Genomic DNA, 24,839 nt, shown 5'->3' with positions numbered 1-24,839 from the left:
TTCTCACTTTTGAAGAAACACAAAAAAAGAGTTTTACTCCCACAGATAGAGTTAAGGTGCGTTCAATTTCTGTTCTGTTAACGTTTCACCGACTGGAAATTCAACCAATAGGGATCGATTCGATATTTAGATGGAAGTTTTACAATTTAGTCCACTTAAATATTGAGTTAGGAGACGGAAAACGAAAGAAGGTGAGCAAAAAAGCGGGGTTGCTTGAACAGATGGTTGCCTGTCAGATGTGACCGTCCGTCTCTTATTGTGAAGGCGCCGCCGAACACTGAATATGCTCGACGTACGTGGGCGGTCTGGAATGGAATGGAATGGAATGGAATTTGCGCGGAACGCAGCCGTATGTGACCACGAAAAAGTAGCGCAACATTGACGCTGCCGTACGAGCGACTGTCTTTTTTTGTTGGTTTTGTTTGAAGGAGGCGTGGGGCGGGGGACTCAATCCTTTCCCTCCTCCATCCAAGAAGATGGGAGTCCTGAGGGGGCGCGATGGAGTCGCCGAGGCAACTTTACACGCCACTTGACGGACGGCGTCCCGGCCCGTCCTGTTGAGCCTCCGTCCTCGTGTGGGAACATGGCATCCCAGCGGTCGTGCAAGCAAGTCTCCCTCGGCGTCCTCCCGGAGGTGTTCTAACCGCGACCGGCGCGTTTCGACGACATGGAGTCGGCCGACGAGCGTGGTCCGCCCACGTGACTTTCCCGGACTTGCTCCCGCTTGTCCGCCCCGCCAAGTGGTCAGGGGTGGGGGGAGGAGGAGGAGGGTTTTTTTCTCCCTCCACCATGGCTTTTCTCCCTCTCCCCCTGGCCACCATGGAGACCAGCCCCGAGAGCCCCAACCGGGCCGTGGAGTACCTGCTGGAGCTCAACAACATCATCGAGAGCCAGGCCAAACTCCTGGAGAGCCAGAGACGTCGCATCCGGGAATTGGAGGGACAGCTGGATCGCCTGGCTCGGGAGAACCGGGATCTCGGGCGTGAACGGGACCGGGACGGGGACGGGGACCGGGATCGGGATCGGAAGCCCAACGTCGACGGAGCCTGGGTCCACGACGCCGTCCACGACGGCCTCCGGGGAAAGGTCAAGAGAGAAGACGGCGACGCCACCACAGAGTAAGTTTGGGGGCCCAGGGAGGGGCGTGGCCTTTTGGCCGACACAACCTTTGGTCTCATCCACACTTGGCGGCTTGAAAATTGTGCTCGTCCGTGGTTCTTCCGCTCGGCTTCGATTCTCGTGAGTTCTCGTCCATTTCGTCGTAACCCTAAAATGGACAGGAAGTGAGCCATAAGTATGAGGAAATGAACGGATTGGCACCATTCCAACTTGACACCTACAAAGGTGCAGCCACGCCCCCTTTCCACCCGCAAGTCGGGCGGGCCCCGTTGAGACACACCCGCTTTTAGTGGCGGTGGAAATGGCCTTTGGGTGAGTCCGTCTTATTCTGCCGGCCTTGCTAAAAGTGGAGCGGGTGAACGCACGCTGACTTGCCATCTGTCACCGGAGCGCCGGCGGAGGTCAACCTCGCCCGCTTCTGACTCCGTCTTTTTAGATTGGAGGACAAAAACAGCATTTGATGCGGCCCTCCATTGACATTAAAAAAAAAAAACAGAAAATGAGGCCAATTCCCACACATTATCAAAGAGGTGGAAGCCATGATTTGACAACCGGGCCCCAAAAAAGCAGGAAGTGACATCGTATTAATAGGAATAAACAGGAAGTGGCTCAAAATGAGAGCAATTGCCCTGAAATGAACAAGAAATGTACCAAAATGAAGGAGTTCATCTGAAGTCAGCTGGAATTGAACCCACAAAAAGCGGGCTCTTTCTCCTTTTGACAGACTTTACAAGCAAAATGACTCCATCTAGTGTAGGAGGGACGGACGGACCACGTGGGTGCTCTTTTGCGCGGGACGCCTACTCCTCCTCCTCCTCTTCTTCCTCCTCCTCTTCTTCCTCCTCTTCTTCCTCCTCTTCTTCTTCTTCCTCCTCCGCTTCTCCGTTCCAAATGCGGAATCAAAGCGAATGTGAATTGTCCTCGCCACATCACGACCGACGAGCGATTGCTCCAACGGACGGCGCCCAATCAACTCTAACGCTAAAAGTCACAGGAAACAAGTGGAAATTGACAGGAAGTGGCTCAAAAAACCTTTGAATGAACAGGGAGTGACACGGAATTGCCCAAAAAGCAACAAAAATGGACAGTTAATGAGCTGTCAATACCGCAAAATGCACAGAAAGTGAGCAGTTAGTACCCCAAAATGAAAACGGAAGTCATGGGGCCAATCTTAAGTCACTTCTGGCTCACTTCCTGTTGTTCTTTTGGGTGATTTTTGTTCCCTTTGGGCCGTTTTTAGCTGACCTCTGGGCGATTTCATGCCACTTGTTTATTTTGCCAAATTTTCAGGTGACTTCCTGTTGACATGGCTTCCATGTTAGCTCACTTCCTGTCCATTTGGTCTCACTCATTGGCCGTCAAGTCTCATTTCGATTCGTCGGCGCTTTGTAAAGCAAAGGAATCCAAAAGGGGAAAAAAGGAAATCACTTGTGTTGACACAAAAGCTGAAATTTGCGCAGCGCACCGACGTGCCTTTTCTTCGCTGGCAAAATACCAGGAACGGTTACCGTGGGAACGCCGCCGGCTCTCCTATCCGGCGCTCTGTGGGCGAGAGACGGCGAAAAGAGAGCCAGAGAAAAAAAGAGCACAAAAGAGAGAGAGTCACAAGAATGACGGGACGGCAGCGGACGGCTCAAAAAGGGCCGTGACGCCCCGCTTAGCGTAGCGTAGCGCCAGGTGACCCCACCCACTACGCGGGCACGTGCACGCTAGCCCGCACGCACCGGGCGCCTCGTCGACGTCCGCCCACGGGGCCGGGCGTGCGGGGGCGCCGTTGCCAAGCAGCGGGAGACTGGGCGCAAAGTCAATGCGTGGCGGAAGCACCGCCCCTTTCGCCGGAGGTGAGTGAGGTGGGCGGGAAAATGTTGCCGACTCGCCAGCGCTGCATCCAAAGAACATGGCTGCTCCAAATCAGTGGCCCAAAGTGGCCCAAGTCACTTCCTGTCCGTTCATTGTGGACTTCCTGTCCGTTCATTTCCAACTTGATTGGAATTTGGGCTGTCGTTTCAGGGGAAAAACATCAGTGCGCTCTCCTTAGGCTCCTTCTCGCTAGAGGAAGAGAAAATACAAATATGTGCGCAGAGGTTTACGTAACGCTCGCTGGCTATTAACTTGCCACTTTTCAAAAGGGCTCCATTATATTTTTTCCATCTTTCCAAATGTATGGCATTTGACACTCGGCCGAGGCCCGGCCGGCGTGCCGTTTGACACGCGGCACTCCCTATTTTGGGCGCCAAACAAAAGCACACGGCCCTCTCGACAAGCCGAGCGGCCGACATCACGACATTTGAGTCACCGGCGAGAAAACACACGCCATTTTCGATCGGCCTCGCTTTGGACATTCCGTCCGTGTCGGCTGACTTTCGGTTCACCTTGGCGTGGAAAAGGCGTGGCCCTTTGACGGTGCCCGAGGTGGCGCGGGTGGGCGTGGTCCCTTGGGCCGTGGGGGAGGGCCCTTTTGTGAAGAATGCGGCGGGGCCGGACAAAGTGGCCGTGTTCCGAGAGGAACGCCGGGTAGGCGTGCCCGTCGTCACAACGTCGAGCCGTCTGGTCGCGCCATGGTAAGAAGTTTCCTTCCTTCCTTCCTTCCTTCCTTCCTGTCGGCCGACATTTGTCAACAGCCGCCAGCATTCTTTTTTACGCTCATAGAATCCACGGGTACGAGCCGACCGACGGATGGGCCCGACCGGTCCATGTACGACCACCTAAGTCTCTGTCATCGCGGGCCAGCGGGCGCGCCGGAATTCCGGTTAGTCTCGTCGGCCGAACCACACCAACGTGGAACCGCTTGCTGTCGGTGACGGTGATAGACGCCCGTCCGTTTGGAAAGGGAAAGCTGCGTGTGTGTGGGTGACCCCAGAGTGCCCTCAAATCCAAATGAAAAAAATCAAATGGAAGTGAGCCATTTTTCAGGAAGTGACATGGAAATGGCCCAACATGGACAGGAAGTGATGCGTAAATGTCCCAAAAGTAGCAACGGTCCAAAAATGCATACAAAAACTACCTGGAGGAACAAGAAATGACCCCAAAAGTACAGGACATGGCCCAAAATGAACATGAAGTGACCCGGAAATGTCCCAAAATGGACAGGAAGTGACCCTGGAATGACCCAAAATTGAAACCAAGAAATCGACCCATGAACGGGAAGTGAAATTGAAAAAAAAACAGACTTTGTAATGACCCAAAAGCTACAGGAAACGATGTTTTTTGGGGGGATTTCACGTCTAACAGCGTCAATGGCAGACAAGGAGTTAAACGAGTGGGGGGGGGCGTTAAAGTGTTAAGAGTGGTGGAGGCGAGGGGGAGAAAGTCATTGACAACCTTTGCGCATCTTTCAACACCCACTCGTTCGTTCGTTCGTTCGTTCGTTCGTTCGTTCGTTCGCTCGCGTAGTGATGACGGTCAATACGTTGCCACGGAAACAAGCTTTTTAAGCGAACAAGTACAACTGCCCAAGTGCCTTTGCCGACAAACCGACCGACCGACCGCCCACAAAAGGTCCAACTCCGATCCGGCACCCCCTCCCTCTCCATGTGACTTTTAAAAATCTATTTAAGGAGCCAAAGAAGGAGGGATTGGAAATAAATACACAAGAGTCGCCATACTTGAGGGAGTTTAATGCAAACAGGCACAAAAACCACATTGCAAGACAATCCACATGACGAGAAACAAATCCCCCCCCCCCCCCCCCAGGTGTGACACTCGTGGTGCTCGTCGGTGACGCCGTCGATATGGAAGACGTCCTCAGGAGGTGGCAAAATGAGTCATATTTCAAAAAATCAAATACTTTTTTTTTGGTTCAAATTGGAATTTACGTCAAGTCCGAAAATAGGGAAAAACATGAAACAGGCTCCACCCCCCCCCTTTTTCCATTTTTAATACATTCAAAAAGTAAAATAGCTTTACCATCACCTTTGTATTTTTAATTAAATTAAAGAAAGAAAACAAACAAAGTAATTACATTTGGAATATATGAGCTATTCTTGCTTTTTGGATTAATTAAAAAATAAAAAATATTTACTGTTTATTATTTTTAACAACATTTTTAAAATTATGTAATGTCCATGTTTATTTTCAGAAGAAATTAAAATCATGGGAAAGAAAAAGAACTGGAAGGCAATAAACTCGGTTAAATTTGGACAATCTGCCCCATCTGCTGGACAAAAGCCGAAGTTCACTCCTTTTTAATGACTCTTTTTCAACTTCATTTTTTGGACCACCGCCTAAGAAAGTGCCGTCAAAAGCAACTTTCAAGGCCTATCAAGTGTAGGATTGGTCGCATGTCATTCTTGCCACGAAATGACGGAAAATACAAAGCCGAACGAACAGCAAAGTCGAAAGGCATCATAGACATTTAACAAGTAGATTTCGGCTCTGCTACGTCAACCAAGCGAAAGGAACGTCTTTCTCGTCGGCCATTTTGCATCGGTGCCATTCAGAAAAGTTTTCATGGACGGAGTTTAATTCAATTGATTTGAATGATTTTATTGTCGTTATTCACAATCGATGGATATGTATTATTAGAAAGAAACGTTTTTATAAATCCGTCAAGAATGAAACGAGTTGAAAACATTGACTAACAGGGAATGGTCGCCATTTGTTTGCGCCGCTCGTGTCCGCAGTTGCGCCCCGGTAGTTCACCGCCGGTTTCCGTAGTGTAGTGGTTATCACGTTTGCCTAACACGCAAAAGGTCCCCGGTTCGAGACCGGGCGGAAACATCTTTTGTCAAATGATACCTGATTTGTTTTAATTTGAAAAGGCGCTCTCACCTGTCTGTTTTCTGATGACTTTATCTAAACGATAAATATATTTTGTTTTTTAATCACAGTGCCGTATGTATGGACGAAGCATATTTTAGCGTCGTATTTCGGGAAACGGTAGAATCAATTGATGGTAAATTGGGAAAGCCTTTCTACAGGTCTGACATGCCTCTCGCGTTTGCTCGACTCGTAAAAGGTCCCCGGTTCGAAACCGGGCGGAAACACATTTCTTGTTGTTGACGTCGGGCTTCTGTTTTGTCTTTAGCGCGGAGGCGGAGTCCCGGCGTCCGGGGCCGCCGCCCGCCGTCTCCGGTGCCCCGCCCGCCCACACCCGCCCCCACGGCGACCCGGCCCGGGCCCTGCGATGGCGCCAGCGCCCGGCCAGCCTGGCCCTTCGCAAGCAGGAGGAGGAAGAGAAGAAGAGGTGCAGGACGCTCTCCGACACGTACGAACTGTCCACCGATCTGCAGGATAAAAAGGTGAGCCGCTTTCAAGACAAGTGCCAAAATGTCACTTCCGGTCCATTGGAGGTCACTTCCTGTCCATTTGACAGCATTTTTGGTTTGCTGCCTGTTCATTTTGGACAATTTCTGTCTCGCTCATGCTTTGGAATGACTTCAAGTACAATTTTGATTGATTTTTGGGCATTTCCGGGTTACCTGCTGTGGATTTTTCGGGTTTGTGGGTGACTTTCTGTGTATTTTGGATGATTTTCTTCTCTGTGAGGTCTTTTCCTCTACGCTTCCTGTACTTTTTGAACCACTTCCTGTTCATTTGAAGATCAGTTTTCAGCTGTGAAGCATTTTTTCTCAGCTCTCAATCAACAGCCTTGAATAGAATTATTTGTGGGAAACAAACGGGGACGTTTTGAGCACTGGAGGCGGAATGATCCCTTCTTTTTTTGAAACGGAGGCTGTTTCCCCGCAGGTGGAAATTTTGGAGCGCAAGTACGGGGGCTCGTTCGTGAGTCGCAGGGCGGCCAGGACCATTCAGACGGCCTTCAGGCACTACCGCATGAACAAGAACTTCCAGCGGCTCCGCAGCTCCGCCTCCGAGAGCCGCATGACGCCCCGCATCGTCCTGTCCGACGCCGGGCTCCGCTTCTCCTACGAGCGGCGGGTGAGCGCCACGCCCGCCGCCGGTCGGGGAGAGCCGGAGGACTCCTTCTCCAAACAGGTTGGTCTTCCGGGAACGTCCTCCTCCGTTTGGAACGCTCGATCTTGATTTTCTCGGGGGGCGCTTTTACGAGATCCCGGCAGATACTTTTACTTAGTGAGTCCATCCATCCGTTCCCTCAGGTGGAGTCCCTGGCCGACTCCATCGACGACGTCCTGAGCCGCCGGGCGGGTCGCGAGGACTCCGGGGACAACGGTCCGGGCCGCGATTTCGGCGAGTGCCCGTGGGGCGTCGGCGGCGGCGCCCCTGGCGGACGGAGCCGCCAACTCAGCACCCACGGCGACAGCACGGCCACTTCTTACAGCGACGTGACCCTGTACATGGACGACGGGGCGCCCTGCTCCCCGCTGTCCCCGGACCGGGCCCCCAGCAGCACCGACACGGAATACTGGGGCCCCGGCGGGGGGGCGCGCCAGGACAGCAGGGACACGGAGGGAGGGGGCAGCGGTAACAGCCGCCGCAGCACCCCCTGCACCGAGTGCCGGGACTACCGGCTGAGGGGGGCGCACCTCCCCCTGCTGACCATCGAGCCGCCCAGCGACAGCTCCGTGGACACCAGCGACCGATCCGACCGGGGCTCCCTCGGCCGCCGGCCCCTCTACGAGCGGGAGGCCGGGACGGGGCCCGGGCCGGGGCCCGCCTCTTCTCCCCGGGGGACCCCGGAGCAGTCCCCCGAGGCGCGGGCCCAGGGCCAGATCAGGGCGGTCCCCGTGCAGGTCCCCCAACGGGTGCCCTCTCACCGAAACCAGCACCACCCGGTCCGCCGGCACCCGTACCCGGACGGTCCGGCGGCGGCGGCGATTTCGCCCCCCTCCCGGGACCCCGGCGGCGCCCCGCCCCGCTCCACCTCCCCGCCCCCCGAGCGGCCCTGCTGCTCGGACGGAGACAACGACTCGCTGAACTCCAGCAGCAACTCCAACGAGACGGCCAACCTCAGCTCGGGCTCCTCGTCCCGGGACAGCCTGCGGGACAGCCCGCGGGACAGCCCGCGGGAGCCCACCAGTCCCCCGGGGAAGCCGAGCTACCAGAGGGAGTGCCGGCGTCTCAGCTGGGACTCGCCGCCCTTCCACAGCGACGTGGTGCAGAGACGGCAGTACCGCATCGGTCTCAATCTCTTCAACAAGTAAGGATGGTGGCGCTGGCCAGCGTGGGACCTTCGGGACACTTCCCGGACTCACTCGGTGTTTTTGAGTCGCCAGGAAGCCCGAGAAAGGCATTCAGTACCTGATCGAACGTGGCTTCGTGTCGGACACCCCGGTGGGGATCGCCCGCTTCATCCTGGAGAGGAAAGGCCTGAGCCGGCAGATGATCGGAGAATTCCTGGGGAACCGCCAGAAGCAGTTTAACAGAGACGTTCTGGAGTGGGTCACGTCCAATCCAGTCCCCGTCTTGTCCCGTCCCGTCCCGCGATAACCTCCGCCGTCTACTTTCAGCTGTTTGGTGGACGAGATGGACTTCTCCGGAATGGACCTGGACGACGCCTTGAGGAAGTTCCAGGCCCAGATCAAAGTCCAAGGAGAAGCCCAAAAAGTGGAGCGCCTGGTGGAGGCTTTCAGGTTGGTGACCGGGTTTTGGGGGGCGGTCCCAATCCGACTGACGGCCGGCCCCTCTCCACTCCCAGCCAGAGGTACTGCATGTGCAATCCGCCGGTGGTCCGGCAGTTCCAGAACCCGGACACCATCTTCGTCCTGGCCTTCGCCATCATCCTCCTCAACACCGACATGTACAGCCCCAACGTCAAAGCCGAGAGGAAGATGAAGTTGGAGGATTTTGTCAAGAACCTGAGAGGTAAAACTAAGAGGTCCGCCCGCCATATTGGATTCCGCCCCATCCTTGGCGTCTCCCCAGGCGTGGATAACGGACAGGACATCCCGGGGGACCTTCTGGTGGGGATCTACCAGAGGATCCAGAAATGGGAGCTGAGGACCAACGACGACCACGTGTCCCAAGTGCAGGCGGTGGAGAGGGTCCTGGTGGGCAAGAAACCAGTGAGTCCAGGGACGGCCCTTTCCTCGGCCAAAGTAGGGATATATTATGCCTCCGGGTTGTTTTTGTCGTCCAGGTCCTGTCGCTGCCCCACCGGCGCCTGGTGTGCTGCTGTCAGCTCTTCGAGGTGCCCGATCCCAACCGGCCTCAAAGGATGGGCCTGCACCAGCGCGAGGTCTTTCTCTTCAACGACCTCCTGGTGGTGAGTGGGCCGAGCGCCCTCGCCGTCTCCCGCCACGGTCCCCGCCAAAGGTCTCTTTCTGTGGCGGTCCAGGTGACCAAGGTCTTTCAGAAGAAGAAGAGCTCGGTGACGTACACTTTCCGCCGCTCTTTGCCCCTGGTGGAGATGCAGATCCACGTCTTTCAGAACTCCTGTAAGGACCGGCTTCTTTTTTCCGTAAAGCGGCCGCTCCGTTCCGTCCTGACCGCCGTCCCTCCGTCCCTCTGTCCTCCCTCAGACTACCCGCACGCCGTGCGGCTGAGCTCGGCTCTCCCGGGCGGCGAGAGAAAAGTCCTGATGGTCTTCTCGGCCCCCGGCCAGCAAGACCTGGCCCGATTCGTCAGCGATCTGCGCGAGAGCGTGGCCGAAGTGCAGGAGATGGACAAATACAGACTGGAATGTAAGCCGAAGGGGGGACGGAAGGGGGAACAGAAGGCAGAGCTCGCAAACGTCCGTCGCCAAAATACCGTGCTACCTCCAGATACCAGCTTCATTGGGAGTGAGCTCGGATGTGGATTGAATGAACGTTTCCCATAGATGTGAAGTCAAAACTCATGAATGGGTTCCAAAAACACCCAGAAAACAGGATATTAGATTGAAATTTTTAGTTTGAAATGTTGCTACCTTTTTGTCTCGGCAGCCGAGTTGGAGAAACAGAAAGGCGTGGTTCCCGCGCCGGCCCCGGGCCCGGCGGCGCCCACGGCCACCACGGGAAGCGCCGCAGACGCCGTCAACGGGAGCGCCTTCGACGACGACGCCGCCGAAGGCCTGAAGCGCGGCGCGCTCAGCTCGTCTCTGCGGGACCTGTCGGACGCCGGTGAGCTTTATTCTCATCACATTTCCCCCGCTCGCCGGCCGGTGGTGACTTCTCGGTGCCCCCGTTGCCCGTGCGTGAGTGCTTTGCCAGTAGAGGGCGACCTTGGGCCCAGGCTAGCGAATGACTTTTCTGCTGCAAAATGAATGTCTTTTGGGGGTGATTGATGGCAACCACCTTTTCAATTTTCCTCTCTTTGCTAACCGGACCTTCCGTCGGCGGTGGGGGGGTGCTGCAGGCAAGCGCGGTCGCACCAACAGCGTGGGTTCGCTGGACAGCACTCTGGAAGTAAGTCTCCGAAGGACGTCGGAAGAATTCCGAGGCTAAAAGTGGACCGATTGTCCTCCCCGCTAAATCAAATTCTTCCGGCGCAGACTCTGGGCGTCATTTGTCTGTCCTACCGTCTCTACTCCGTCCGTCCGTCCGTCGGCGTCCGTCCCCTTCGAAACCAGCGTGATGTTGTTTTTTTTCTTTCTCTGGCCAGGGTTCCGTGATTAGCAGCCCGCAACCGCACCAACGCTACGCGGCGCCCGGCGGCGAGGTCCCCGGGCTGTACGGCGCCCAAGACTTCCGGCCTCACCTCCCCGTCCTGAGCCCCGGACCGGGGATGGGGGGTGGGCCGGGGCAGCAACACACCGCCGCCGGGACGGGCGGGACGACCGGGACGACCGGCGTCGTCCCCGGCCCCCCGGAGAGGGCGGCCGGCTCCACTGGGGGGGGCGCCGGCAACGGCGGCTCCTTCCTGGGCTCGCTCTTTGGGAGCAAGCGGGCCAAGGTTCCTTCGGCGGGGCCACCCTACCCCGCGTCTGCGCCCCCACCCTCGGCGGGGGTGGGCCCTCCTCTCTCCCCTTCATCCCCGTGGGATGGGGGGGCATCCAAGATCCAGGCCCTGCACGCGCAGTACTGTCACGCGGCTATTGCTCCGGCCCCGCCCCCCTACTACCACCACCACCACCAGCAGCAGCAGCAACAATATCGCTACCAGGGTCTAAGTGGAGCGAGCGCGGTCCCGACCGGGGCCCCGGGCCCCGTCCCGGGCCCCGCCCCGGGCCCCGTCCCGGCTTCGGCCCCGCCTCCTCCCTGCCGTACGCCCGTCTGCCTACTGCCGACGCACCTCTCCGGTCTGGCGGGTCGCTATACGGAAGCCTCGGTGGGGCGCCCCCCGCCCCTTTTTCCTCTCTCCCGGCGTTCCCCCGAGCCGGCGCCGCCGCCCCCGTCCCCCTCCCCTTCCCCGCGGGGTTGCGTGAAGACGCCCCTCACCTCTTCCCACTCCCACCCGCACTCGCAGACCCACCCCGGACACGGGCACCACGCCTCGGCCCCCTCGGGGCACTTCCCGTTCGGCACCCTGCCCCACCAGCAGCAGCAGCAGCGCCCCCCGGCGTCCGCCGGCGTCAAGGCGTATCAGGCGTCGTCGCCCGGCGTCCCGTTTCTGCCCCGGTTCCCTGCCGTGTGTGGCATGATCCCCCCTCCCCCGGTGCACTGCCCTTTACCCCCCCCTTCGTGCCCCCTTACCCCTCTTACGCCTCTCTCCCCTCTCCCCCTCCCAGCCCAGCACCCCGGCGCGCAGCCTCCGCCGGGGCCGCAGGCGACGGGGGGCGGGGTCGCTTCGGCGGGCGGTTCCAAGTCCAAAGCCGTCCACCGTATCAGCACGGTGGTGTGAGCGGGGCCCGCGCCCGCTCCGGCACGGGTTCCCGCTCCCGGGGCTCCTCCCACCCGCGATCCCGGCCCGAGAGCGACGGGAAGAGACGTAGCTTGCTCCGCCTCTGCTACTTCCACTTGCGTTTCCCGCACATGTAGGCCGGCGCCGATGGACTCTTTCCGCTAAGGTCGAAGGAACGGCAAGACGGCGGTTGGCGGGTTGGCCTTTCGAGCGGCGGTCAGGAACCTATGGCTCGAGAGCCAACGTGGCTCTTTTGAGCTAAGCCGTGAGCTAAAATTGGGAAAGCGGCGAGTCCCGAAGGCACAAATAGGAGCGTCGCGTCGGCGCCGGGGTGGCGCTTTAATCATGATTTTTTTAAATTGGGCCTTTCTGCGTGCCTGCTCTCATTGCCGCTCATTGCAACGTTAGCTAGGGTTAGCATTAGCTTGTAAAGCCAAATCCGCAAGAGGTGACTCAGAAATGCTCCAAAATCAACAAGAAATGACTTGTAATTGGCCTACCAGGTGATCTTGACTTATTGAACCTGAAAACGCCCCAATAGCAACAGGAAGTGACCCGTAAATGCCCCCAAATCAACAGGAAGTGGGGAAAAACGACTGGGAAACAAGCAGAATGAACTCAATACGTATTAACCGAGTTGAGCAGCCCTGGGTTACTGAAATTTGGCAAAAATCGGCATCCAAATCGCCCCGTTTTTCCAGCTTGCTTGGCATTTCCCTGCTTTTTTTTGGGTGTGATTTGCACGTGATGTCACCATTAACCTTCATCTTCTATCGAAATGTTGTTGACGAAACGGAAATGTGTGCTTTTTGTGCTATTTTGTTGCAAAAGCAGGTGACGGTGCTGGTGAAAAGCTCATGAAGGTTTTGTTTTTTTCCGTCCTCGGTCTAGCCCTTTTCTTTGACGCTCTCATTTGCATGGCTCGGCACTTATTGAATAGATTGTAATATATTAAGTTGAATGTAAATAATATGTAAGAGATGTAAGATTCCTGTCAACCTCTCTCCTTTCTTTATTCGGGTGCATGCATGTGCAGTAAGTACTACAGAAGCCCTCTGACCCATAATGGCGGCCACTCAGATGAAAAGTGACTTTTTTGGTGCTCTCTCTCTCTCTCTCTCTCTCTCCACGAAATGTACATGAGTAAAAAGCAAAGCAAAATGACTCATTACACTGATTACAGGGTTCACGAAGAAGAAAAAATTAGTTGCAGCTGTAAGACTTTAATTTAATTGGTTATTACTTTCCACCCCTGTAAAAAAGTGTTGGGTTCAAGGACACTCGGTTTATTACACATTGTTATCTGTGGCTGAGGAAAGGAGGAAAAGGTAATTTAGAGTAATATTACAGCCTGATGGTTTTATGTTGGGGCACCTATGGATATTCTTTTGAAGCTTTTATTTTCATTTTCTGTTGTGAATGTACTAATTGTACCGAAAGAGATTGAATATGTCGATAGTTGTTGCTTCAGATGAATTAAAGTGACCTTGATGTGCTTTCTGTTGCGTTCGAGTGCTTTCGAAAACTTGAAAACCCAAAGACAAATCAAAAGAAATCATTACAGCACATTTTAAAATATATTTAACTAAATACTAATTGCATAATGTGGGTTGAAAAACGTCGAATGTCCGCTTGGGGTTGCGTGAGAAACAACCAACGACCGAACGCAAACCGAAAGTAGTGCGCGCGCGCGTCACCGTCCTATCCGCCATCGTGAATTGGCGTACGTGGGCACTACTTTCCGAAAAGCGACGGAGCGGACGCGCTGGGAGGAGTCGGGGTCGTGCTGCGTTTGTGTGGCGGAAAAAAACTAAGATGGCGACTCGTCAAGAAAGATAGGATGGCCTGAAGAGAGCCAAAGTGGAAAATGCTTTTTCATAACGTCACCGGAACGTAAAATGTCGAAGCTACGGAATGAGAAAGCGCCTTTTTGCCCACGGTAGAGGACCCACGGGGTGAATTGAATTGACGTGGTTGACTTTTCTCGTAGCAAAGCGGCGTCGCCTGACCCTCGTTAGCCGAGCGATACCGGCAGCCACAAGCCAAAGGCCAGCAAATATAGCAACTCTAGAGGACCGGCAACGGTAGCCCGAGACGTCGAGGGTTCTACGGGTCTACGGGTGAGTCGAAACCGCCTTCCGTATGGGTCTCCTCGCGAGTTGGCTAGCTTGGAGCTAGCTAGCCCGTTCGGGTTATCTAACGCCGCGTCTGCTCGCTCGCTCGCTCGCTTGTCGGCGTGACAACAACACGGTTGCCGTATATCAATTAGCACCTCGTAGCTAACGAACAATTGGTGTTTCATAGCTCACTAACGCTAACCCAAACGACACTGAAGGCCTCCGTGATGCTAGCGCTAGGTTTCGAGGTCCGAACGCGTGAAAAACGTAACTCGAAACGATCAAAGAGATGACCGACTCGTGAGCGACCACTCCGACGTCAAGTGATGAACACGAGAGGGCAGGACGTTGGGGGGGATTCATTGTTTTGACCGCAACGGACGCCGCCGCTTCGGGGAAACAACTCCACCGAGGCACCGATATCGGTAGAAAATTAGTGTGGGAACTCGTCGACGTTTCATTGTGAGTCCCAGGAACGCTTTCTCGGTTCCCGAGTAGGACGTCTTTGGCCTTGTTTTGAGTTGACGGGCCTCCAACGCCATTGTCCCGGTGACGAATCGGTACTCGACTTGAAAATGGATTCTCTAGCTTTCCGGTGTCGGGGGGGGGGGGGGGTTATTTGTCAAGTATTTGTGAAGGATTAGGGAGTGACTTTGCCACTTTTCTTGGCTACTTTGGGCCGTAAAGGAGGCGCATTTGTGTTGTTGCGTCTTAAGTTGGGGGAGGGGGAAGGAATGAAACCAGGCAGGCCAGTAGGCCATCAGGCAGGCAGGCAGGCAGGCCCCCCCACAACAAGGCAAAAACAAACACTTCCTTTCAAACCTCTCTTGCACCGGTACCATTTTTTTTGGCTCCCCATTCTGAGTGGCATCGGCCGATACCACCTTTTTATTTTGAAAACAAACACATGGAAGAGAATTAGCATCACGGTTTGATCCCACACGGGCGGCCTTTGCCATTGATGTTGTTGCCAGAAAGTCCCAAGGAAGGAAGGGAGGATTAGCCACTCTAGCCAACCTTCCGTTTTACGTGGATTGGACGTCTCATTGTATGGAATTGGTTTCAACTTGTGTTTGAAACATCTTGGTTCGTTTATAAATCATGGCTGTTACTAAAAAGGCTTCAAAGCGGCCATGTTTGGTAGAGGTGGCGTTAAAATGAAGTCACTATCAGCGTAGTAACGATAGCATGTTTTTTCAGGGAAATGGACGGGGAAGAATTTGTGGCTCCTCCGGAGTGTCCGGTTTTCGAGCCTTCGTGGGAGGAGTTCCGGGACCCCCTGGGCTACATCGCCAAAATCCGCCCCATCGCGGAAAAGTCCGGCATCTGCAAAATCCGACCTCCGCAAGTGAGTCTTTGCTAATCCCATTCCCGCTCTAAATAATCGACTCGATTGTGAAGATTGCTAACCACGTTAGCCACAATTGATTAGCGTATTGGCAAAAAAAAGTCAATTTGGCGTAAGTCGAGCGTTGCGTTTTGTCGCCAGGACTGGCAACCGCCGTTTTCAGTGGAGCTGGATACCTTCCGATTCACGCCGCGCATCCAACGGCTCAACGAATTGGAGGTGGGTTATTTCCGTCCGTCCGTTTAATGGAGTGGGGTGTGGTTTGTTGCTAACGTGCTATATATATATATATTTTTTGCATTTGTCCTCCAGGCGGAGACACGCGTCAAGCTGAACTATTTGGACCGCATTGCCCGATTTTGGGAGATTCAGGCGTCCTCCTTGAAAATCCCGCACATCGAAAGACGCATTTTGGATCTCTTTGGTCTTTCCAAGGTGGACTCAAAAATTCTATATCGCTATTTATTTTCTATACCACCTAAAAGGTTTTTTATACATAGAAAAATGTTTCATTTTCTTTACCTTCCTTATCTAGGACTGTTTTTTTTTACATTTTTATTCAAGTTTCCAGATATTTTTTCTTTCATACAATTTTCAGTTAAATTTTTTTGATTTTTTTTTGTTTGTTTTGGTGTCCATTTTTTTTCACAGGTTTTGTTTTATCTGGATTTTTTTGTTCGTGCAGTTTTCAGGTGCATTTTTAACCCCCCAAAAAAAATTCAAAATCATCCAAAAAACATCAGGAAAACTGCCCAAAAAAAGGACTAAACGAAATACTTTTTAAGCTTGACAACGTTGCCAGACGGTTATGCCTGTATTTTTTTTTTCAATGTTTTCAATTGTTTCCCTTTCTGTTGGCACACGCAGGTGGTGTCGGACGAAGGCGGTTTCGAGATGGTGTGCAAAGAGCGGCGGTGGGCCCGCGTGGCGCAGAGGCTGGGCTACCCCCCGGGCAAAAACATCGGTTCGCTCCTGCGTTCGCACTACGAGAGGATCGTGCACCCCTTTGAAATGTTCCAGTCGGGCAACAGCTTGCCGGTAGGGTCCCGGCCTCCCGTTCGGTCCCGTCCCACAAAGGGTGTGTCCCAAAAAACGTGTCCGCCTTCTCCCCCGACGCACGCAGCAAGGCAAACCCAAGCACTACGACGGCGAAGACGTGGACAAGGAATACAAGCCGCACTCCATCCCGCTGCGTCAATTGGTGCAGCCGTCCAAAATGAGCAGCTACGGGCGGCGGGCCAATCGCTGCCAACCCGACGTAAGTAGGGGAGGGGCCTGCCGTGGCCTGCCGCGGCGTCTTTTCCCGTCCCTCCGTCTCGAGGACATCCAAAAACAATTGAAAATAGCAACACGTGCTACGTATTTTAGGCCTCGACGCTTTGTGGCTCGACTGCCGTCGTGCCACGCAGCTTTTGCCTTTGAGCCTGACATTTTTCACCCCCTGCTCTTCCGCTTGGCTTTTCTAGAGCGCCATTGGTTAGCTGAGATCAAAACACTGTCAATTTCACCAATCCCTCCCAATTTATTGTTTTTTATGACCCTTTTTTAAATTGCAAATGAAATCCCCCCTAAAAGATGATTACGGGCCAAAAAATGACATCTTTTTTTTGGGCGTGGGTCAATTTGACCCAAGTTAACGTACCTGTGTAAAAACAGACCTTAGGTCAAAAGGCATCTGATTGAACAACAAAGAAAACATTTTTCCAAACATTTTTTTTTGAATTTTCTCTGCTCCCTGCTTTCTGCTGCGTCTGTGTTCCCAAAGGGTGGCGTCTGATAGCGGGGATCCCCCCCCCCCCACCCCCCCCCCCCCCCCCCCGCTCTTTCGCTCCCCCCCCGGCTTAGTTTGTGGTTGCTGTTGTGTCCCCTTTTTTTAGGGTCCAGAGGATCCCACCCCCCTCACCGCTGACTCTCAACTCATCTCAGCGGTACTGCCATCCTCCTCCTCCTCTTTTTCATCTTCCTCTTTCTCCTCCTCTTTCTCCATCTTTTCCTTCTCTTTTGCCATGGCATCCTCGCTAGCATCCGCTCGCTAACCCACGCCGACCCTGCTTTAATGAACGTGCGCCCTTCACGCCGGCCTTTTAAAGGCGGAGCCGTTGAACCCCTCGCGTTGGAGGAGTGATGATCTTTCTCTGTCGTGGGGTCAGCTGACGCGATCGTTTGGAATATGAACTTAAATCTTCTATCTATGACTGCAACAATACAATAACTATTATAGTCACTCAGCAATGTTTTCTTTTTTTTTGGCGTCGCTATAATAGGATCACTTCATTTATTTGGGTGATGTAGATTTTGCCTTGCCAATATTTAGGGATTTTTAGGCCAAAATTGCCGTTAGCCGCCAAACGTTTAGCACGGCGGTCAACGCCGCTCATCCTAGCTCATCTGCAATGGCGTCCGATGAATCCTAGCGTTATTTCCTTTTGATTTGGAGTGGGAAAATGCAAAAGGTACTTTTCCCGCCGCCGCCACCTTCTTTGCTTTGCTCGCCGGCTTCTGGATTCCCGCTTTTTTTCCCTCCGCTGGTGTGCTTTGCCGTATGTGCTCTTATTTTGGGGGAGGCGGCCAAAGGCGTCCGTGGGTGGCTCCGCCGTCCGTCCGTCCGCCCGTCCCTGACTCTGCGCTCTCTCTCTCTTTCTTCCCTCCCGGCAGCCCGAACCCACGGAGGAAGACATCGAGAAGAACCCCGAGCTGAAGAAGCTGCAGATCTACGGCGCCGGCCCCAAGATGATGGGACTGGGACTGGTGGCGCGGGACAGGGGCCTCAGGAAGAAAGGTCAGCCTGACCCAAGATGGCCGCCGCCGACCTTTGCGCGGGCGCCCGAAAGCCTACTTGTCCTCAACCGCTCCAAATCTTTCCCTCCTAGACGAACTGCCTCAAACCTTAACCGTTAAGGAGGAGGCGGCGCCCGTCAAAGAGGAGCCTCCGGTCCCGACGGCGGAGAGTCGCGGCGAGGTGGGCTCCCCTCCCCCCCGCGTCCCCTCCGCCGTCGTCCCCGTGCCGGACGGCGAGGCCAAGAAGGAAGAATGGGAGGGGACGGCCATCGTGGGCAAGGAGAGTCGGCGCTACTTGAGCGACGGCCCGTGCACCAAGATGACCATGAGGCTGCGGCGCCACCTCGACAACATGCAGTCTGTGAGTGCCGCGGGGGACTCGCGGGCTCACCCGGAAAAGGCCCTCGCCGTCTGACAAAGCGGACCGCGGCGGGAAGACTAAGAACGCTCCACCCGTGCGGCTCAGGTGGAGTCGTTTGTGTGCCGCATGTGCGCCCGCGGGGACGACGACGACAAGCTCCTCCTCTGCGACGGTTGCGACGACAACTACCACACCTTCTGCCTGCTGCCGCCGCTCACCGACCCGCCCAAAGGCAATTGGCGTTGCCCCAAATGCGTCGCCGAAGTAAGTGGCCGGGGCCCGGGAGGAGGCGGGACCCGCCGCCGTGGTCCCCGCCCGGGCCTGACCTCGTTTTCCCCCGCAGGAGTGCAAGAAGCCCTCGGAGGCGTTTGGCTTCGAGCAGGCCACCCGCGAGTACAGCCTGCAGAGTTTTGGGGAGATGGCCGACGCCTTCAAAGCCGATTACTTCAACATGCCCGTCCACGTGAGTCGGCGTTGACGAGTGTGGACGACGGCGTGGCCACGGCGTGGTGTCTTGACCTTGGATTTGCGTCAGATGGTCCCCACCGAGCTGGTGGAACGGGAATTCTGGAGGTTGGTCAGCAGCATCGAGGAAGACGTGACGGTGGAGTACGGCGCCGACATTCACTCCAAGGAGTTTGGCAGCGGCTTCCCCATGGACGACGGGAAGAGGCTTCTCAACAAGGAAGAGGGGGTGTGTTGGAAAAAGGAACCCAAAAAAATGCAATCTGTAACCAATTTCCACGCTCCATTTCAGGAATACGCCCAAAGCGGATGGAACCTGAACGTGATGCCGGTGCTGGAGCAATCTCTGCTGTGCCACATCAACGGCGACATCTCCGGCATGAAGGTGCCTTGGCTCTACGTGGGCATGGTCTTCTCCGCCTTCTGCTGGCACATCGAGGACCACTGGAGCTACTCCATCAACTACCTGCACTGGTACCAACGTGGTCGGGGGGGGTGGGGGGAATGACACCGAAACAAAAAAAGTACCTACGTGTATGGGTCCGCTCACCCACCGGAGCGCCTGGTCTTTCCAGGGGCGAACCCAAAACGTGGTACGGCGTCCCTTCGGTGGCCGCCGAGCGACTGGAGGAGGTGATGAAGAAACTGACTCCCGAGTTGTTTGAGTACCAGCCCGACCTCTTGCACCAGCTGGTCACCATCATGAACCCCAACATCCTCATGGCTCACGGCGTGCCGGTGAATGGAAAAAAAGAAGAAAAAATAATAATATCATTAGATTTTTTTTGTTGACATTTAACAATTTTAGATATGAATTTTTTTCTATTATTATTAATTTTTGTCTGCCGTGGGCAGGTGGTCCGGACCAACCAGTGCGCCGGCGAGTTTGTGATCACCTTCCCCAGGGCCTACCACAGCGGCTTCAACCAGGGATACAATTTTGCCGAAGCCGTCAACTTTTGCACCGCCGACTGGGTGAGCCTTCTCTAAGCCCCAGAGGCAGCCATTAATACATACAAAAATCAACTTTCTGTCCGACACTTGTTACGGACCACGCCATCCCTCCGTTTCAGCTCCCCGCCGGCCGTTCCTGCATCGAACACTACAGGCGCCTGCGGAGGTACTGCGTCTTCTCCCACGAAGAGCTGACCTGCAAGATGGCGGCCAGCCCGGAGAAGCTGGACCTCAACCTGGCCGCCGCCACGCACCGGGAGATGTTCATCATCGTCCAGGAGGAGAGAAAGTTACGCAAGGCCCTGATGGAGAGGGTGAGTGGGCGGTCCGGTGGGAAGGAAGGGATGGATGGACTTAACGGGCGGTCAACGCACGCACGCGCAGGGCATCACGGAGGCGGAACGCGAGGCTTTCGAACTCCTGCCCGACGACGAGCGTCAGTGCGACAAGTGCAAGACCACCTGTTTCCTGTCGGCGTTGGCTTGCTCCGGCTGCCCCGAGCGTCTGGTGTGCCTCTACCACACTCGGGATCTCTGCGACTGCCCCACCGACAAACTCTACCTCAGGTCGGGCCCGCCCGTCGCCCGCTCGGTCACTGTTCCGCCGCGGAAGTAGTATATGCTCCTCTTGTATTGGCCGACAACCCGACCGTAACCTTTGTATTGGACAGGTACCGTTACACTCTGGACGAGCTGTTGGCCATGTTACACCGCTTAAAGGTCCGCTCGGAGGCTTTCGACTCGTGGGCCAATCGGGTCAAAGAGGCGCTGGAACGGGAAGAGGGAAACAAGATGGGTAAGCCGGTGCCAATTCCGCCGGGACGGGATCGGAACTCACGCCCCGTGTCTCCTCCCCCAGGGACAGAGGACCTGGAGAGCCTCGGGACGGAAGCGGCGGAAAGAAAGTTCCCCGACAACGAGCTGCTGCGCAAACTCAACGGCGTTCTCAAAGACTCGGAGCGCTGCCGCCAAAAGAGCGCCCGACTTCTCGCCCAAGACGACGACGACGGGTGAGACCGACGACGATCCGTTTCCATCGGACGTCCCGCACGGTGGACTCAATCCTCCCTTTTTTTTGCCTTCCAGCGGCGCCAAAATGACGGTGGGCGAGCTGAAATCCTTAGTGGAGACCATGCAAAACCTTCCCTGCGTGATGGAGCGCCTGGACCAAGTGCAGGTGACCCATCGTCCCTGCCACGGCGGCCCATCCGACGGGAAATTGAATATGGGGAGAGGAAAAAAACATTTGGGTGGAAGAAAATTGATTTCTAAGGGTTAACTCAAGTGGAATGAGATTTCTGTACAATCAATCGAGCGACTAAACTGTCTTTGACTCCTCCCCTTTCTACAAAGGAGGTCCTGCGGACGGTGAGCGAGTACCAGAGCCGGGCTCAGGAGCTCCTGAACCAGCGCGACTGGCGGAGGAACGCGGCGCCCGCCGACCTCCTTCAGACGCTGCTGGATCGGGGCGCACGGCTGCCCGTCACCGTGCCCGAGTGCGCCTTGCTGGAGGGGCTGCGGGAGCTGGGCCGTTGGTTGGAGGACGTCCGCCGCGCCCTGGGTCACGGCGCCGAACCCGGCTCCGACGCCGCCGGGCGCCACGAGCTCACCCTGGCCGTCCTGCGCCAGCTGATCCGGGCCGGACGCCACGTCCCCCAGAGCGCGGCGGTGGACGCCGCCATGGGCGAGCTGCAGGAGCTCCTCACCATCTCCGAGCGCTGGGAGGAGAAGGCGCAGATCTGCCTGGAGCAGCGGTGAGAAAGGGGCCGGCCGTCTCCTCTCCCGACCGACCGGTCTGTCGGTGGGCGGGGCCGCCATTTTCAATGGGGAATTTGATGTCCACGCAGGCAAAAGCACCCGCTCTCCACGCTGGAGGCCATCGTCAACGAGGCGCAGCTCATCCCCGTGGCCTTGCCCAACATCCAGGCCCTGCGGGGGTGCCTGAGCCGAGCGCGCGCTTGGGTCACGGACCTGGAGGAGATCCAGGTAGGCTCCGCCGTCGGTCCCAGACCGGATTCCAGCGGATTCCAGCATCTCCATCCCTCCAGAACGGCGAACACTACCCGTGCCTGGACGACCTGGAGGGCCTGGTGGCGGTGGGGAGGGACCTGCCGGTCTTTATGGAGGAGCTGCGGCAGCTCGAGCTCCAGGTGGCCAGCGCCCACGCCTGGAGGGACAAGGCCAGCAAGACCTTCTTGAAGAAGAGCACACAGCACACCCTGCTGGAGGTAGGGAGGAAGTGGATGACTTTGTAGCCACTACATTTTGTTGTCATAGTATCATCTATAATTTAACCTTCATCCTCTTGTAATGGTTTGAAGCTCCTTCGTCATTTCTCTCTCTCTCTCTCTCTGATTGTTGCCATTTGTCACTTTTTGGCAGGTCTTGTGCCCGTGCGCCAAAAGGAGACGCGACGACGCCTCGCAGGAAACGGACGACGGCGACGCCAACACCCTGGGCCTGTCGGCCCAAGACCTCAGAGACCCGGCGGCCATCGTGAGTCCCACGTCAAAGAAGGGCGAGGCTTTTAAAATGGCGGCGCGGGAGCCCGTAGTGAACGGCCCTGCGCTTTCCCGCCTGCCAGGTGATGGCGTTCAAGGAGGGCGAGCGGCGGGAGAAGGAGGCGCTCCTCCGGCTACGCCAGGTCAACCTGGCCAAGGCGGACATTCCCCGGGACCAGGAGGCGGGGCGCGCGGCCGCCGACGCCAAGGAGAACGGGGCCCACCCCCGCCCGCGCTGCCACCTCTGCAAAGACTGGTTCCAAGGCGCCGCCACCTCCTCGCCTTCGGGGAACCGCCGACGGCGGTGGGAGCAAGAGGAGCGGGACCGCCGCTTCCTGTGCCCGCGTTGCCGCCGCTCGCGCCGCCCCCGCCTGGAGACCATCCTGGCCCTGCTGGTGGCCCTGCAACGGCTGCCCGTGCGCCTGCCCGAGGGCGAGGCGCTGCAGTGCCTGACGGAGCGGGCCATCAACTGGCAGGGGCGCGCCAAGGAGGCCTTGGAGGACTTGGAGGACTTGGAAGACTCGGAGGACGGAGCCCACTTGAGGCGGGCCCGGGGAGGGGACCACGAGGTCAACGGCGACCCGGTCATCGTTCTGTCCGACTCGGAGGGAGGCGACGACGCCGTCATCGACCTGACGCAAGATTCGCCCAAAAAGAAAGACGCTCAGGTACCGCTCCATCCACTTTCTTTTCTACGTTTACAAAGTTCACTTTAGGATAAGTGGCATTTCAAAGGTTTTTGCAAATGATGGTCTTTTTTTGTTTGTTTTTTTTTCTTGGGCCCCTCCCCCGCAGGCGCTCGCCGAAAAGGGCTCGGGCGACGGCCACGCCGCCGGCGGTGAGTAGCGGCCGGGCGGCGGAGGCGGCGACCCAAGCGGGCGCCCTCGCTGACGGTGTACCGTTTTCCCCGTACGCAGAGCCCCGGGGTCCGGCGGCGGCGGCGGCGTTTGGGATTTCGGCCCAGGCTCGGGAACGGCTGGAGGACTTGCAGCTGGAGGGGGACCTGCAAGAGGTTTCGCTGGACCAGAGCGCCGCCATCGCCAGGATCCTGCGCGCCGCCTCCCATCCCCCCGTCGATACGCTGCGTGCGCTACTTCAGGTTGGACGCCCACCACACATTTGAAGAAAAAAGACATTGATTGGCTCCAACTCAAACAGCCTTTCTACAGAGAGGTCATGTTCAATGTTGCCACCAGAGGGCAGTATTCTCCCCAAACAAACTAAATTGTTTCGCTTTTCCTTTTTTGAACCAAGATAAAGAGTAACGTTATTTTGTTTGTACCGTAAGGAGCAGCTCCATGATTGGAATGTTTTGTGCCCAGATGCAAGCAGAAGAACCGCAGCGCAGTAAGAGGAAGCGAAAAGGCCAGCGGGCAGGAAGCGCCGCCGACGACGACGATGATGACGACGATGACGAAGACGACGACTCCAAGAAAAGCTGCCCGTCGCCACGCCAACCCGAGCCGCATCACGCAGACGTACGCTGGCCTTTTTTAAATTTCCTCCCAAAACGTGCGAGCGTGTCCAAAAAACGGAAAATAACTTGTATGTAAATAACTTGTATGTAAATAACCTCTTTTTTCCAAAAAGTTCTGGTTATGACATCACCAGAATTGATGAATTAATTCTAGATATTTAATGTCATGGTCGGCTGAACTGGGACGACCAATCGGGGCGCTTCTCTGCTTAATGACTTCCTGTTGTATTTGGCTCACTGTGGTTTTGTTCCTCTTTGTAGATTCTGTGAGCGGCAACGTCGGATCTGCCAAAGAAAGAAAGTCAGCAGATCCCCCCCCCACTCCCCCTTCTGTGACACACAAAAAGCAAGAAAGATGTGGGCCATCACCCTAGCATAGCCTAGCCTGTGCTGTCGTTTCCCGTCCTAACCCCGCCCCCTCGGGACTTGCCCGATCCGCCTCCTTCAACCGTGCTAGCGCTGTGCGTGATCTATCTAGAATTGTTTCCCGGGTAAGTCGGAAATGTCTCGTGTGCCCCGCCCCCAAAACCAACGACCGTATTAAACAGGAGGCCCCTCCCCCATCCGGTTCTGGGATAAGCTATCCAATCGGGTGGCTCTGGTTTCCAGGAGGCCACAAAACGCCACAGGCTCGCATCGGAACTTGTTATTTTTCTAACCGCCCCGGGAGGCGGACGAGGTTTTAGCGAGCGTTCCCAAACAGGCATTCTTCTTTTTTGGTGCTACTTTTGAACCCCCCTCCTAAGCCCCGCCCCCAAAATGGACACCTTGTGAACTTCCAGCACCCCCAAAGTGGTCCTCCTCTGGAAAAGAACCTGACTTTACTGTAACTTGACTTTTGTTCCCTTTTCCAAACATTATTCTTGTTATTATTATTATTATTATTGCAGAGACACACTGTTATCTTTTGTGTATAAACTTTTTATTTGGATGTTACCTTTGTTTCTTTTCACTCTTGTTAGGAAAATAAAGGTCTAGAGTTGTTTAGAAAAGGCCCACTTTTTCTTTATCAAATGCTTCCATTCAAATTGTCTTTTTTATTTTCGGTCAAGTGACATTTTCGATGCTCGTTCATTAAACGGATCGGACGTCTTTGACAA

General features: G+C 55.6%; 2 protein-coding genes and 1 non-coding gene across 7 annotated transcripts; all 3 read left to right on the top strand.

The window, feature by feature from the left end:
* Positions 1 to 47: 47 nt before the first annotated feature.
* On the top strand, positions 48 to 13,235 carry iqsec2b (IQ motif and Sec7 domain ArfGEF 2b). 4 transcript variants are annotated; one of them, XM_077723644.1, is made up of 14 exons: positions 49 to 1,118; positions 6,146 to 6,359; positions 6,808 to 7,056; positions 7,179 to 8,179; positions 8,256 to 8,417; positions 8,490 to 8,612; positions 8,678 to 8,844; positions 8,905 to 9,044; positions 9,119 to 9,244; positions 9,317 to 9,416; positions 9,501 to 9,662; positions 9,903 to 10,079; positions 10,315 to 10,364; positions 10,561 to 13,235. In XM_077723644.1, exons 1-14 carry the CDS (start codon positions 790 to 792, stop codon positions 11,737 to 11,739), a joined length of 4,179 nt encoding a protein of 1,392 aa, XP_077579770.1. In that variant the 5' UTR covers positions 49 to 789; the 3' UTR covers positions 11,740 to 13,235. The 4 variants fall into 4 exon arrangements, with proteins under 4 accessions (XP_077579754.1, XP_077579770.1, XP_077579779.1 ...); XM_077723637.1 differs by having other exon boundaries at positions 73 to 191; positions 265 to 1,118; positions 8,678 to 9,044; XM_077723628.1 differs by having other exon boundaries at positions 48 to 1,118; positions 8,678 to 9,044.
* trnav-aac (transfer RNA valine (anticodon AAC)) lies at positions 5,766 to 5,838 on the top strand. Its single transcript has one exon. It is a non-coding gene; the product is annotated as a tRNA-Val (tRNA).
* A 244-nt stretch (positions 13,236 to 13,479) lies between the features above and the next one.
* On the top strand, positions 13,480 to 24,731 carry kdm5c (lysine demethylase 5C). 2 transcript variants are annotated; one of them, XM_077723608.1, is made up of 29 exons: positions 13,480 to 13,859; positions 15,057 to 15,204; positions 15,346 to 15,423; positions 15,517 to 15,639; positions 16,072 to 16,242; positions 16,328 to 16,462; positions 17,082 to 17,132; positions 17,860 to 17,983; positions 18,075 to 18,343; positions 18,449 to 18,607; positions 18,687 to 18,806; positions 18,879 to 19,037; positions 19,101 to 19,282; positions 19,384 to 19,546; positions 19,664 to 19,783; positions 19,882 to 20,076; positions 20,147 to 20,328; positions 20,433 to 20,557; positions 20,621 to 20,771; positions 20,848 to 20,938; positions 21,115 to 21,515; positions 21,609 to 21,747; positions 21,810 to 21,989; positions 22,144 to 22,257; positions 22,346 to 22,930; positions 23,058 to 23,100; positions 23,180 to 23,361; positions 23,585 to 23,740; positions 24,001 to 24,731. In XM_077723608.1, the coding sequence occupies exons 2-29, from the start codon at positions 15,061 to 15,063 to the stop codon at positions 24,007 to 24,009; spliced, it is 4,551 nt and encodes a 1,516-aa protein (XP_077579734.1). In that variant the 5' UTR covers positions 13,480 to 13,859; positions 15,057 to 15,060; the 3' UTR covers positions 24,010 to 24,731. The 2 variants fall into 2 exon arrangements, with proteins under 2 accessions (XP_077579734.1, XP_077579741.1); XM_077723615.1 differs by lacking the exon at positions 13,480 to 13,859 and adding an exon at positions 14,021 to 14,318.
* The last annotated feature ends 108 nt before the right edge of the window (positions 24,732 to 24,839 follow it).

Source organism: Stigmatopora nigra, chromosome 1, assembly GCF_051989575.1.
Source record: "Stigmatopora nigra isolate UIUO_SnigA chromosome 1, RoL_Snig_1.1, whole genome shotgun sequence".
In the NCBI taxonomy this organism is placed as follows: domain Eukaryota; kingdom Metazoa; phylum Chordata; class Actinopteri; order Syngnathiformes; family Syngnathidae; genus Stigmatopora; species Stigmatopora nigra.
Note: the sequence above shows the minus strand (reverse complement) of the source record. Positions and strands in the feature narration are given on the sequence as shown.